General features: G+C 40.3%; 1 protein-coding gene across 1 annotated transcript in view; it reads right to left on the minus strand.

Annotated features, from left to right (window-relative positions):
- TAF4B (TATA-box binding protein associated factor 4b) overlaps nt 1-14,779 on the minus strand; it is a 95,548-nt gene that overhangs the window by 58,219 nt on the left and 22,550 nt on the right. The window contains exons 5-10 of the mRNA XM_060243872.1: nt 13,959-14,081; nt 12,420-12,509; nt 10,033-10,725; nt 8,833-8,968; nt 7,378-7,483; nt 1,211-1,380 (exon numbers count right to left, since the gene is read on the minus strand). Coding sequence (XP_060099855.1) covers nt 1,211-1,380; nt 7,378-7,483; nt 8,833-8,968; nt 10,033-10,725; nt 12,420-12,509; nt 13,959-14,081 — 1,318 coding nt within the window. The remainder of the gene's footprint in view (nt 1-1,210; nt 1,381-7,377; nt 7,484-8,832; nt 8,969-10,032; nt 10,726-12,419; nt 12,510-13,958; nt 14,082-14,779) is intronic.

The raw sequence follows: 14,779 nt of genomic DNA on the forward strand, positions 1-14,779 counted from the left end.
AACTTTGAGAACAAAGGTGAAGGAGGTTCTGTAAGACAAAGTCACCTGACAAGAAAGTGAGTCACACTCCTGCATTGAAACAAAGATACAAAAGCACTTCCACTTCTGTTTATAAGGCCATCTGGAGTTCTGTTTTGTTTTAGTGCACAGGAGTATCTCCCTCAGGTTATATGAATGTAATGTTCATTCACTCATGAATGATCTCTTCCAGTAAACTCCAGGTCACCAGGTTCAGATTACAACTGAGTGCAGACCCCTACTATAGTTCTGAAAAAGCCAACAAAGAAGCTGGCCCTTTAACAGAAGTACCTTGGCAAACCCATGATCATCTCAACACTAAGGGGTGGTAAGAATGGAGGTTTACTTGGTATCAGTGGCTCTAGATATCAGTGGCTCTAGAGTCAGAAAATGTATCAGCAGCTCTGTTTCCAAACAGGTTCCCTACATAGTCAGCACTTTCAGCCATTGCTTCAGAATCTGAAAGATTTCACTTCCAAAGGACATCTCAGAGCCTAGAAGTCTTGCCTCCTAACTGAACATCAGGCAGCTGATTCAGGTCTTTGTGCATTCTTCTGAGACACAGAAGAAACTGATCATGATCTTGATGGCAACTTTGCTTTGCATTGTCAACAATCTACAGCTTGTCCTCTGCATGAAAGAGGGATGAAATCTCATTTGCAGCAGAGTCTCTAAACAATATGTACTCAAATGCTACCTTGATTGCCTCTGGGCATAGAGCGGGAGTCACTTGGGGGTGGAGTGGGTTACACAGCTGTAAATTTTCTGCATTGTGCAGGGGGGTTGATTAGATAACTCTTAGGGTCCCTTCCAACTCTATGTTTTTAAAAGAAAAACTGAGTGGGAAGCTACAATCCCTCCTTCTCAGGCACATGTTGGCAGGATTATGGCTCTGCAAGGAGAAATTTCCATGTCTAAAAGCCCACCCTGGAAATTCTCAAGCTAAAGCTCTAAGCAGATGTAAATACACAGTGCTATACACAGAGACCACAAAAGAAGTATACCACAGAAGTACAGGACTATCACTGGTACTCCAAAAGTATGTCATCATGAGTTATCACACAAACTCCATGGCCTTTCTTCAAACAGGTTCTTTTACTCAATAGAGTGATGGCAATGGACTGCATCATATTTAAGGCATGATGTAACTTGCCTATAGGTGGGAGCATCGCCCAACTTGTATTTCTCTCACCTGTTTCTAAGATTTTCATTTTCAGCACATCTGCAGAAAGAAGTTGTTCCTCTGGGCAAGACCGGGTAAGTGTGCCACCTGCATCAGAATTTGTTGCTAAAATACATGCGCTCTCTTCACTCAAGTTGACCCCAGCCATAAAAGTCACATCATTGATATCATCTTCATCCCTACAAGCAAATGATTTCCATTATATTTGATGTAGGGCAAATAAGAATGTCTCATTCAACACTGTCTGCTGGAATCCTAACTTAGCATAAGAGAAGCACTCTATTCAATGCTGTCTATACTGGTACTGTAAAGAATCAAGAGCAGTTGGCAATCTTAAAATACATTGGCAGTAGCTAGAATTTGGAAAGTGTTTAAGCAACCCAGTTCTTCAAATAATTTAGGGAAAACAAGGTAAGGATTCTGAAAAGTAGACTCATGAAAGTTCTCAGGTTTTACAGAAAGACAAGACCATAATTGATGGCAATGGTGAACACAAAACTGCATGCTGGATGTCTTTTTAATTGAAAAGCTGTTTTGGGAGGGAACGATTTAGACCAGGAAAGTGCCACGTAGGAGAGGATTCTCAACATTGTAAACACCCATTTGAAGCCCTGCAGAGGAAAAGGCTGTATGAAAGATGATTATTTGAAACAGAAGTGAGAGAAAGAAGTTCACCCCTGCCTACTGCACTTCCCCTACTGCTCCTCCCAGGAGGCCACTCCTTGTTCCCCTGGCAACCACAGCTTTCACAAGTAAAAGATAATCAGCACCAGTACATCATTATAGTGCTATATTATTGTAACTATGGTTCTCTGTGTTCCAAGCTTTCATTTTTTAAAAGTCTAATTCCTTCTCTTGTGAAGACCTGTTGCCTTACGCTGCCTCCATTAAAAAAAATGAAGGCCAAGAATTTAGAGAACCTGATGCACCTATTATTACAATGGTGTATCAGCATAATGATGTTCTGATGTCAATTTTTTTTAAAATAGAAAGGGCTCCAATAGCAGAGGAGGGGGGGGAAGAAATGGAACTGGCTGCTGCAGTGACAATAGCTGCTGCATGGGCCGGAAAAACAGAATTCTCCCACCCAAACAACAGCGATCCAGGCTTTACTCTGAAGTTTCTTAAAACTTCAGAGCAAAACAAGTTTGAGGTAAAACTGGGAAATGCCTTGGTATGAAGGCACCATGATGCTATGCAGAAGCAGGAAAAAAGCCTGCTTCCCAAGAATACTGAACTTGGGTCAGAACTGTGCAGAAATGGCCTAAGTTAGACAGCTGCAGCAACTAAAAGGGCATTTCGGTCTCTTTAAAGAACACATTTATTATGGAACAATTTTCATAAGAAATGGGCTCTAGTCCATCAACATGTATGTCATGTTACATGTAGTTCAACCATTGTTCTCCCTCCAAGAACGCCCATCAGGTAAAGCAGCTGCAAGTGACTTCAGAGTTAAGTGGAAGGAGGAGAAACTTTCCCCTTCACAGCTGTTTCCCTGCTCAGAGTCACCCCATCACAATGCTTTTCTCCCAGAAAGGGATGGGAAGGAAAAGGGTGAAATATTCCTCCTGCAAAGGCCCATAGAAGTCCTGCATTCAATAAGAAGCCACCCACAGCTGTTTTATATGATATAAAAAAATCCCTTAGGACAAAGAATTATAGAACCACATGCAATTTGCAATTCTGCTCTTGGACAAGTTCCCATCTTTCTGGTCCACTGGATACCTCAAAAGGTTCTTCACTAAATTCAATTTCCTGTTCATTTCTAACATCAAAAGCAGCTTTTATTGTTTTGAAAGGCTGATGAGCCTCTCTACTCTCTAACTTGGAGAACAAAACCAAGGAGATTACCATTTAGGATGACAAACACTGGAATCATGAATGGTGGTGGTGGAGGAAAGTGCTGTCAGTTTGCAATTGACTTATGGTGATCCCATAGAGTTTAAGACAATTCAGAAGTAGGTTGCCATTGCCTGCCTCTGTATAGTGACCCTGGACTTCACTGGTGGTTTCCCATCCAAATACTAGAGCCAACCATGCTTAGCTTCCAAAATCTTATGAGATCAGGCTAGCTTGGCCATCCAGGTCAGGGTAAGAACTATCTTGGGCAGTTACTTTGGCAATTTAATATTTTATTGGCTCCTTCAAAAAAAGAACCCTTTCACCACCATTCCAAATGTTTCTTTTTGAAATATTTAAAACTATGCCTAGGCAAAAGGAAGAAAGGCAATGCAACACCCACATTCAATCATAGATTCCCCCAGAGAAGTAAAACTATTAAAGTGGTCTCTCAAGGCAGATGTTTTTGCGATGGCACCTACTACTCCCTAAATTTCAGAAGTGTTGGCAGATACAACAAGATTGGGGACCTAGAAGTTATATGACATTACAAGTGAAAATCCTAGACCTACAGGTGCAGCTTCATGTTAGGACACTAAACTTTTGACTGGGTATAGTTAACCTACATAGTTCTGTCTGAGGCAATTAGAGTTACTATCTATTCTGCTTATTATGCATGAAAACCAGTAGTCCATGTGACAGTAAGGCTGCAAGTATGGTGACAAAGATACTTCATATAGAAACAAAAAAAGAGCAGTTCACATTTCTATAGAACTCTTCATATTTGCATCCAATTTCGCTACTGCTTAAGTAGGTCCTTTAAGATAGCTTCATGTTACACAATTAATGGACAAAACTACATGTGTACCAAATTGTTTGAGTCACGTACTTGCATTTTTGACATGCACAGAGTAGTCAAATACAGCTTATTCAAATATTTTACCTAAGATAAAAATGTCTACTCATCTCTCACTTTTTCATCTGTACTGCTGCTATTCTGTAGTGTACAGCGTCCAGGTCACTTTAGTTTCTCACAGATACACATGTAGAAGCAAACATAGTAATACCAGATTCTTAAATTTGAAAGAGACTCTGAAAACAAGGGGGAATGCCCTGACCAGGATAATACAGGCAAGCCATATTTCATCAGATCTTGAAAGATAAGGACAGTGAAACTGGCAAGCACTTGGTTGGGACTCCAAGGAATATTAGGGCTGAGACACAGAAGCAGGCCATGGAGCCACCTCTCCAAGCCTCCAAGCCCCAGTAGGGGTCACCAGAAGTCAACCATGACTTCCAAGCATGCACACACACACAGAAAGAACATGGGGAATTATAAAAATTAACTAAATTGATACTTTCCACTGATTCCCCTTCCCACTGCACATCACCCTGATATCATTCCTATAGGTTCCCTATTCCATGAGCAGCATTTTCATGGCCATCAATGGATTGTAGTAAGAGGGAAGAAGTAGGAAAGCTCCATTCTGCTGTTGGAAAATTTACTCTAGATCCAACCCAACATGTGTCTACAGGAATGGTTAAGAAAAATCACTGAAGACTTTGCAAAGATACATTAGAGCTCTGGTTCCAGGCCTCAATTAACTTCAGGAGAGCATTACAAAAAGAGAATGAGACACAGTAATGAACACTGATATCCACAGCTGATCTGTCAAGTACAAATATTACGGGTATAAGTACTATAATACAAAGAAGATAGCCAGAGGACTGAGAATGATCTTGAATCCATTTGTTAAAATCTCAAGGGGGAGTGCAGGATGGGGAATACAAGGATTAATAACTCAGGATTTTGAGAGCCAGTATGGTGTAGTGGTTACAGTGTTGGACTAGGATCTAGGAGACTGGGGTTCAAATCCCCACCTTGGTAACTCTGGGCCAATCACACACTTTCAGCCTAATCTACCTCACAGGGTTGTTGTGAGATTAAAATGGAGAAGGAGAGAATACTGTAAGTCACTTGGGTCCCCCATAGAAGGTAAAAATGAAGAGAATAAAAACCAATGAGATGGTGGGTAAACCAGCAACTGGAACATATTTTAGTAATAGATCTTCACACAAATTAGCAAGCTCATATTTGGTCCCAAGAAAACAGATCTACCTCCTGTTTCGTGGGGTTAGATTGGCAGGCCTCATAGTCTTTTCTGTCCCCCATTGACAATGCTTATGAATGCAAGGTCTTCTATAATTTTGACCATTCCTATAGGCACATGTTAGGTTGGATCCAGATTAAGTTTTCAATGTCAGAATTGATGTTTCCGGCCTCTTCCCTCCCCGCGCAATGCCTTCAGTTAAACAACATGCTATTACTTGACTTAATCCTTCTGCTACAGAACTTCTCTCTACTTGTGCAGACAGGTACAAGCCAACTTACTCAAAAACTCACATATGAAAGGTTACCATCTAATCAACCATTACACTGAAGCAACCACAAGTCCTTTCTGGTTTCACAAAAGTTCAGAACAGTTACATATTTACATTGAAGTCATTCTGAAAAGGACAAAGCAGAATTCACAAGGACTGGAGGAGCAAGCCTCTAGCACCCTCTGCTGCCCCAGCATTGGCCACACATTTGTTTAATTATTCTGTTTTCCTAAAATCGAAGTCTAGTTTAAAGACCCTGAACTACAGCTTGTGAAGCCTGAACTGCTAATCACAAACCACATGAATAATTAAATATAATCAAGAATAAGACAGGCAAACTTTTTACATTTTAAAGCAGCTACGTACTTCTACACATTCATTGTCTTGCTTTACATTAAAAACAGTCCCCAATCCCTGACAAACCAAACAAAATTAAGCATCAGAACTAAAATGACAAGCCTCTTCAACACTTTTGCAATGTCAATGCAGAACTGCATTATCCAGGCTGGAAGTGAGGTCCAACATTTGTTGTTAAAATAATTTTCTGTGGCTTGGATCACGTGTTTAATCTGTGCTAAAAGGTGGGGTTTCAGGTAACAGAACAGGACTTCTTGCCGCCTCCTCTTCTACAGCAGCCCCAAATCATTGCTGAAATGATGTCCATGGGGGACAAGAGACACACCTCCATAGAACAGCATGAGGTTGGTGAAAATACCCTTCAGTTAAGTGTTCATTTTCCATGGAAATCAACCCATTTGTTCAACGCATGGACAAGACAGTTATTGGAAGCAATGGTTACTTTGAATGCACTACACATATTCAATCATATATTCTAATGGCCAACAGTATCCTGATCTGCAGATACTTAAATATGCAGAACAGGGCCAGAGGAAGAACAGGAAGTTCTTCCTGCAAATTTCAGGGGGATAAGTTCACAGAAGAATCTAAGAAAACGGGCAAATGAAGGTGGGTGGAAATCCTTCAAACAGAGGACCATTGTCTATGCCTGTACAGATGCTTCAGTTGGAGCAGTGATGGAGAGCCAATGATGGCAGGTAATAACAGCACTCAAATGGGTACCCTGGCTGAGAGTGGGAGAAGCGGCAATCACCCCCCTATCTCCACCCCACACACAGGTCCCAGCATTGCTATGCTCCAGATACAAGGTCTGGCCCTTCCCCCAACCATTGCTACAGCAACTATCTTGTGAACCCCTGCTTGTACTACTTTTTTCAGGACTTCAGAAGGAACCAAAATTTGGTCATCCGGCTGTGCTCTATTCATCCCCACATACTTGCAGAATTCTCATAACAGTTGGTAAAATATACCCAGGCTTCCTATCCTCCTTAAGATTAGAAGGTTTTCCTTCTAAGCTTTGTCCAAAGCTAATATTATCTAAGGAAAAGAGCAACTATAGTACTTTTTCCAACACTGTTCAGTTTAAATTTTCTAATACTTCTTTCACACTATCTATGAAACTCAATTTTGTTCATGCTATTTCATAGGGAATAGCAGCAACATGATGCATACCAAATTCGCTATGAAGACCACAACAATGACAACCAAGAGAAAGTAGTTTATGGACTTTAGCTCTTTACGTTAGATAATCTGTTACTCTAAAAAGGCATCTGGAGTGAGATTTTGCTATCAGAAGCAAAAAAAGGTTAGCAGTCTCACGAGAGGTAGAGCCAACCAGCCAAATAAAAGCTTAAACTTTACAAGCATGAAACTCCAGTCAAGTTGCAAAATGCTAAATACCTGAAAAAGCTGTCAGGGCAAAAGTCTTAGGCTCTTCCCTTCATTAGCTATAGAACATTACTCCAAAGGAAGTGAAAGCACCCATCAGAAGTCTTAAATATTTATTTAGGTGTCACTTGCATCTCTGTTGCTGTCTGCTTCCTTTCGTTTAACTCAGGCTTCCCCACAGCCACTCAAACTTCCGACTTTATTTTTACCTGAAGGATGTTGTTCCATTCTCTTTTATTTTGTTTCTCTGAACAGGAGACGCTTGAAGCGACAGAATTTGGTTTCCTGGCAGGGTAATTTGTTTCGCAATGGATCCTTTAAAAAAAAGAAGAAGAACAATCTACTGCAGAAAACAAAATGCAAGATGACATTCAATGCATCCTCTGAAGGAAAAAGCTGTGAGGATAGTCCAGTTTTTTAAAAATGGAAGCAACGTATTTGTGTCAAGGTCATAGCATCAACTCAGTCAGCTGCATTACCTGCATGGGGTTATTTTATTGGAACAACTGCATTCATTTTATTAACCCAAATTAGTGGGTATGAGTACTAAGTGTGTCTAATGAACACTACTTTACAAGGAAGCTAGAAAAGCCACTGATAATGTCCACCTTTCAGAAAGCTGTTTCTCTCATAACAGAAACCACCAAGGGCATTTTCAGACAATTGGGACAGAATGGCTGTTCATGGTAATGAGCCTTCTGCTGCCTTGTGGCTCAAGACCATGAGAAGGTACTAGCTACTGCCAGAGAGAGAGCGCACTTTGAGATTTGGATGCAGTGGATGAGAATGAGCACAAATACAGAAATATTAGAATAACCCACTCACATAGCCTTTGGTTATCAAGCTGATAGGTAAATCCATCCATCCCCTCTCCCAGTAAAAGATATGTGGTGGGTAGGGCCTACCATGACTGGTTGTGTGTGAAATGGGCTTGGTAGCACTTCTATTCTAGGCTATCTTTATTTTTAGCATAGCTGAACAGTTTTGTATATTCTGCAATGAAATGGCAAGGATGCTCCTGTGTAGCATGGATATTGCAATGTGCCAATATTCAAACTGACTGTAGGGAAAACGTAGTTCTTCTCCACTTACTGCAACTACTGTAAATGAGTGCATTATGAAATGCTGCTCTCCATGTAGTATGGGCATCTACTGACATCCAACATCACTAGAGGAGCCAAAGTCTCCTTTATACCACTCATGATACATAATTTTTTACTTTATTTTATGAATAAAATGCTTTTTTAATCTGATGGACGCCAAGTATCTTGAAGCTGTGCATATACCTTATATTAGAGCTTTGGCTTCTATGATATTTGTTGGCCCTTTTGTGTGAAATAGTATTCTGGATTAGTTGGACCACTGTTCTGATGCATCAGGCTCTGCTTATGTCCTTAAGCTCCCTTCAGAGTTATGAAAAACTTGCAGGTATCCTTCCCACAAAGGAGCATGCACTTAAAAAAACCTATCCTCCTGAGGAATGCTATCCATGCGCCATGCTGTTATGCAAAAATAAGAATAAGATAGTCTGCTAATATGAAGCATTATTTCTCATTTAGAAAGACCTTAACACAAAATTGCCACTCTCAACAACCACCCTACCACCTCAGGTGTATCTCAACAATCACCTCACTAGATATGAAGTAGAGGAAGTTCAACCATACCTGCAGGGAGTCTGTTTGCCTGGATCAGTGCATTTAAAGCCATTTTTCCACCTGATTTGTTTGAAACAGGGAGTGTTGAAGTTGGTTGGAACGTGGTCAGTTTTTTCACAGTGCTTCCTGATGGCTTCTGGAATATCTAATTTAAAAAGTGCATTAACAATTCTGTGGGCAAATGATATACAACAGGGATCCCCAACATGGTGCCTGCAGTCACTATGGTGTCCACCAATATCCTTCCTGAAGCCCACCAAGTGCCTTTAGTAAACAGATGGGGTCAGGTAGGGCTTTTCCTGGAAAGGCTTGATTGGCTTTTTAAAATATTGCTTTGGCAGCAGCTGCCACCACAGCACCAGAAGCTTCATGGTGTGACTGAAGGTAAGCTGTGGCAGCCATTCTGTGGGTGGCTCCACCTCCTGTGGCAGCTATTTTGTGACTGTGCCCACCATGCTGTGTCAGAACTCCAGAGTCAACAGATCCCTACAGTCATTTCTGTTGCTCATTGCCCACACCAGGGGTGATCCTTTAAGCCAGGAATAAGAACGAAGGCAGCAGCTATTATAGCATAGAAATTAGAAGGAACAGAAAGTATTTTCTTTCTGACACTCTAATGCAAAGCAGGCCAGATTCATACTGACATCTTTCCCTAAGTACAACTATAGCATAAGGGGGCAGGGCTTTCAATTTGTACAGATTCCATCTTCTAGTCACCCTCCCTCCCCAGTCACTTCCCACATCATTCAAAAGGATTCAGGAGTGACTTTTTGGAGGGCACAAGGCCAGTAGGAAGAGGAAGAACTCTGACCCAAAAGGCAGGAAAAGCATTCTGTTGCTGTTTTCTGGATGCTGCCCATAGGTGGCAGACATGCTAACATAAACATATGCTGATACAATGCATGTGATAGAACTTTAGTTGCTACATTTCTTGCTGAATATTAATCATTTTCCATAGGCTGAAGAGGGTTACAAAAACAAGCCTGAAGAAGTTGTCAAAGCATGGGTGACTGCAATGAATCACTACTCTTCTGGCATTCTTCTCTTCCTTCCCTCCCAGATTTTTTCTTTCACATAAAATTTTGGACTGTACACTTCTCAGGGCAGGTACCCATCTTGTACTTCATAAAGTAAAACATGGTGACTTTGGCTACAAAAGCCAGTAATCTCCAACAAAAAAGACCACACTCCAGTAACAAACAAGCTTACCAGCTGCTTCACTTTTATAGCTTGTGAATTTCGAGTTGACTGGGAGTTGACGGAATTGGGGTGGGCAAGTCTGATAGTGATTGGCGTCCCAGTGAGTGGTATCACAGACTGAAGAGATGAAGTTACTGCTGTAGATGTCACTGTAGTAGTCAAGGCTTGCTTGACCTCCTGGAGAGAAGTTGTTACTGCAGCAGAAGAGGAGACTGATTTTACAGCATTGAGAGCAGAAAGGGCTGAGGATGATACTGTGGAGACAAGAACTGGTTTTACGGCCTGAAGGGAAGTGGTTCCTGTTGTTGCCATTGCAGTGGAATGGGGTAGATGTACAGTCTTAGAAATTATTCCCGTTGTAAACAGAGAGGGTGGGACAGGATTTGGCACTTGGAGTACCCCTGATGAGGTTTGCACTGGATGTACAAACTGAGAAGAACCAGATCCTCTTGTCACCAGTGGTGTACAGGAGACAGAGCTTGAGATCTGAGGAGAAGGTATCCCCACTGGAGTCCTAAGGGCTGGTTTAGCAGACTGAAGAGATGCTGTGTTCAAAGGATTGCCAGGAACAACTGTGGAGGGAGCGGTGACTGTCACTGTAGCACAAGCTGAACCAGCAGTTTGTGTTGAAGACTGCTGAAGACACTGTTGTATGAAGTTCTGTGTGTTTGGCATTAACTGCCGCAAGGCAAGCATGCTTTTCTTGGATGGAAAAAAAAATGAATCAATTCCATATTCTTCTGATAATTCATATGGTACTAACTTATCAAAAACATTGACAATTTTAAGTAAAGTCACTGAAATTACCACCAAGGATTACTATTAGATATGCTGGGGCAAAAATGAAACTGATTGCATTTGATCTTCCAGGAAACTTGCCAAACCTCAATGTGTTTACCTTTTGTAAGTTAGCTGATTAAGAGTCTGAAGCACACTGGCCCACCTCCATCCATGGAAATAGGTGGAAGAGACCTGCCTCAGACATGTTGAGACTTCCACAAGGAGTTGCCAGTTATTTTACAGTGCTTTCTACACACTCTAAGCATAAAACAGGGAGGCAATCCAGAGGTGCTGAAGAAACAAAGCATCTGTACACTTCCAGAAAAAGATGAACATTTATAGTGTACAACAGAACTATCACCTTCCATTCTCTACAGCCAACTACAGTTCAATCATCTTTGCAAATAGAGCTCTGAGTTCTCCAAAGTTCTGAAGCATCTTCATCATGACTGTCCTGCTCCTTCCTATGACAACAATAACTTAACTGGTCCTGGCAATACAGATCCTATGCAAGATTCCTTTAACAGAGCTGCAGTCTCAAGAATGAGTGCCATGTAATCCTAGTATGCCAGAATGTCTGTGCATGTTAGAGCACAGACTACTATAACAATTACGCATGTTTTGCATTTAATTGATCAGCATTTCTTAAGTATTTTTTGCCTATTTAATTAATTGCTCCAAACTATTTGGAATTCAGTGAGTTACAAATCCTTAGTACAGAACTGCTCATTGTTTCTGTAGCTAGACATATTTGAAGCCCTAGACCTGATAAAATTTACAGAAAACCAACTTGAACATGTAGTATATTTTTTGTGTGACTTTCCAATTTGCATCCAGTTTGCACATGTGTAAACCACAATTAAGGAACACTTTAAACATTACAAATTGCAATTCTTCAATGCAGTGCACATTCAGGAAGTTACTGCAAGCATTTAAATCACCCATAACAAGTACAAATTACTCCCCTGCCTAATGTATAGTGTGCAACTTTCTGTAAAGTAACAGAATATTAAATATTCCTGGCACATATGCAGTCATGTTCAAAAGAAGAGCAAGACACTTAGTGTCCCACTGATGTCTATACTGTTGCAGAGCCCCAAGCTTGTTCACCAAACACAAAATTCCACTCAATCTCCTCCAAAGCAGTGAGACATCATAATCAAACTAAATTACACCAAGTCTTGCATTGCTGAAAGCAGGTAAGTAGCCAGTGAGCATCCTAGAATATTGCTCTTATGGATATAAAACTGTACCTTATTCAACGAGAACCACTGACTGAATTGGTGCTTAAGGGGTACACAGTTCCCACAAATCCTACATGTTTATACTAGCTATAACACTGCCTAGGCAGAGGTTACAGAAACAAAGGTCCCCTTGGAAAAATCCCTACATTGTGTGGTGTAGCTGTGTCACCACCCTACAAATGGAGACCAAACTAGTACTGAGTCTGTACAGTTTACAGTTCCACCCCTCCAATCCCAAATGGCCCATGCAACTCCCTCTTACCATTTAACTGCTCTGGTACTTGAACCCTTGCCTCTGAAGTCAAGGAAAATCAACACTGAGGAGGTTTTGGTGGGGCTGTTTAAATTAAGAATACTGTCTTTAAAACATACCTTGAGAAAGGGGACAAGATACGGTTGTGGAGAAGACTTTAGCTCAATGTACAGGTTTTTGGTAAATTCTTCAGGCTCAATTTTACCTTCCTAGACAGAAAAAGAAATTGTAGGATGAATGGAAGATGTAGCTTGTCCAGAAACCAGCAATTCACTGACATCCTAGCATAAATGAATAACTTCATCCTTGGACTATTTTATTCCAATACATTGTGAATTAAACAAAAGTTAAGTACAATATACAAGCAATACAGTTTAAGACCAACACTAGGAGGCTGGTAATGGTAGGCTATTTTCTTGGAAGTCTAGAGCTGCTTTATGAATATTTGCCAGTATGTAATTCAAGATATGTGGTAGTTTGCAACAAAACACTTTAGAATAATGAGGTCCTTTGTTTAGAAAATGTTTATGGTTTTGCAACAGAAGCAATAGGTAAGATCATCCTCCTATGCTTCAGTCTTATGTGGCTTACCTTTCCACCAGACTTTGTATCACAGACTACTAGAACTAAAGGGCAGCACTTGCTCTGCTTCTATAGTATGAGATAAAACTAGAAAACAAGACTTAGTTTCTCTCTCTATGCTCTGACAATACAATATGGAACTCTGAGTTCAATTAATTAGCTATATATAGAAGCAAGAAATAATTTGTATTCACAGACTAGATTTCCAAATTCCTAGCACATGTGGTATGCTCATTTAGACACATTAGCCTATTTCCAACCACACATTCCAAAGACTTGATATGTTCTTAAGATGTGATTTCCACTGGTTTCTCTCCCACTTTATACTCTGCCTCCTATACTGATTCTGAGGGATCCCTCCCCAACAAAATTTTAGGGGACTCAGTGACATGGAACAGAAGGAGGAAATCTGTGAAACCACCATCTTCTCTTAAGCTATGCAGAAAAATGATTTAAAAGGGAAGTATAATTTGCCCTTCTAAAGCAGCCATATTTCCAACATTATTGATACAGAGCCATGAAATAAATGCCCCTCTGAAATTATGCTATGAATATAGTATTTCTTGAACTATAAACACTCACACTTCAACCAACAGTATTGGAGACCTGCAGTACAATTACAACAGAAATGGCTACCAAACGAGCACAAAAAGAAATAGAAATTGTAGCAAAAATGGTAACTGAGGGCAAAAAAAATGCCCCTCTGACATAGGGCATGTTCACACTACACTAATGTGTTTTGCAACTGGATCTCTACTATTCTTACATAGCAAAAATCCAGCTCCAAAACGCATTATTTAGTTTAGTGTAAACACACCCATAGTAAGCCGGCACATAAACAAAGTTCCATAAATTGTTAGGTTTTCAGGCAGACTGTGCCGAATCATTTGAGAACTAAGCATGATTTGAGAACTGGAAGGCAGATGTATGAAGACTGACAATGAGTTTGACAACCCTAAAGTTTTATAGTTTCAATATGCTGAATGCATTCTTATACATAACTTAAGTCTCAATGAAACTCCTTTTGAATAAAAACATCTAGGATCAGTACGTAAGTATTATAAACGAAGTCTTACCAAGAGACTTTGTACCAAGTTCTTCACATTCTGCTGCATTTCAGCACTGTGAGGTCCACTTGATGCCAACTTAATTAATGTTGCCAAGAAGTTTTTGCATTTCTTCACGTTCTCCAGCATTTCCTGACAATAGGAGTCAAGAACAAGAAGTTAAATTAAACCTGATCCAGTTCTTCTGAAGCAGTATAAAGACCTATCTTTCCTCTCAGGGATTCCAGCAATGTAATGTACATGGTTTTTTGTCCAAATGCTTGCCTTCTAATGATTTTATCAAGATGTTTTCATGCTGTTTTAACTGTGCTGCTAAAAATTATGTATACCTATTTCTTATTGCTGCTGAACCTGGTGGTTTTAGGGTCTTTTTGATTAGCAGTATTGTATTTATTTATATTTATCTGTTATTTTGAATCTTTTATTTAAAATTTTGTTTATCTGTTACTTTAAATCTTCTATTTATTATGTAAGCCACTTCAACAACCACACAGGTCTTGAGAGGACAGGATGTAAGCAATTAACTTAAAGGTAAGCTACCTGGTTTTAGGTCTCATTATAGGGACTCAAATGGTATTGGTTGCCCTGGTGAATTACCTGTGCCAGAAGATGGACATTGGAAGTGCAAGCCTATTGATTCTTCTGGACCTCTCAACAGCTTTTAACACCACAGAATCCTTTTGGACTGCCTTTTGGGATTGGGACATGCTCTTTAACATGAGACTACTGGGGTAAAGTCATCTGGACCCAGGAAATGAGTTTTCACCTCTTTGGATAGAACTGTACTGTTCCTAAATGAACAAATCTATAGCCTGGCATGCTGCTGGAAC

The sequence above is a fragment of the Heteronotia binoei genome, chromosome 7 (assembly GCF_032191835.1).
Source record: "Heteronotia binoei isolate CCM8104 ecotype False Entrance Well chromosome 7, APGP_CSIRO_Hbin_v1, whole genome shotgun sequence".
NCBI classification, from domain to species: domain Eukaryota; kingdom Metazoa; phylum Chordata; class Lepidosauria; order Squamata; family Gekkonidae; genus Heteronotia; species Heteronotia binoei.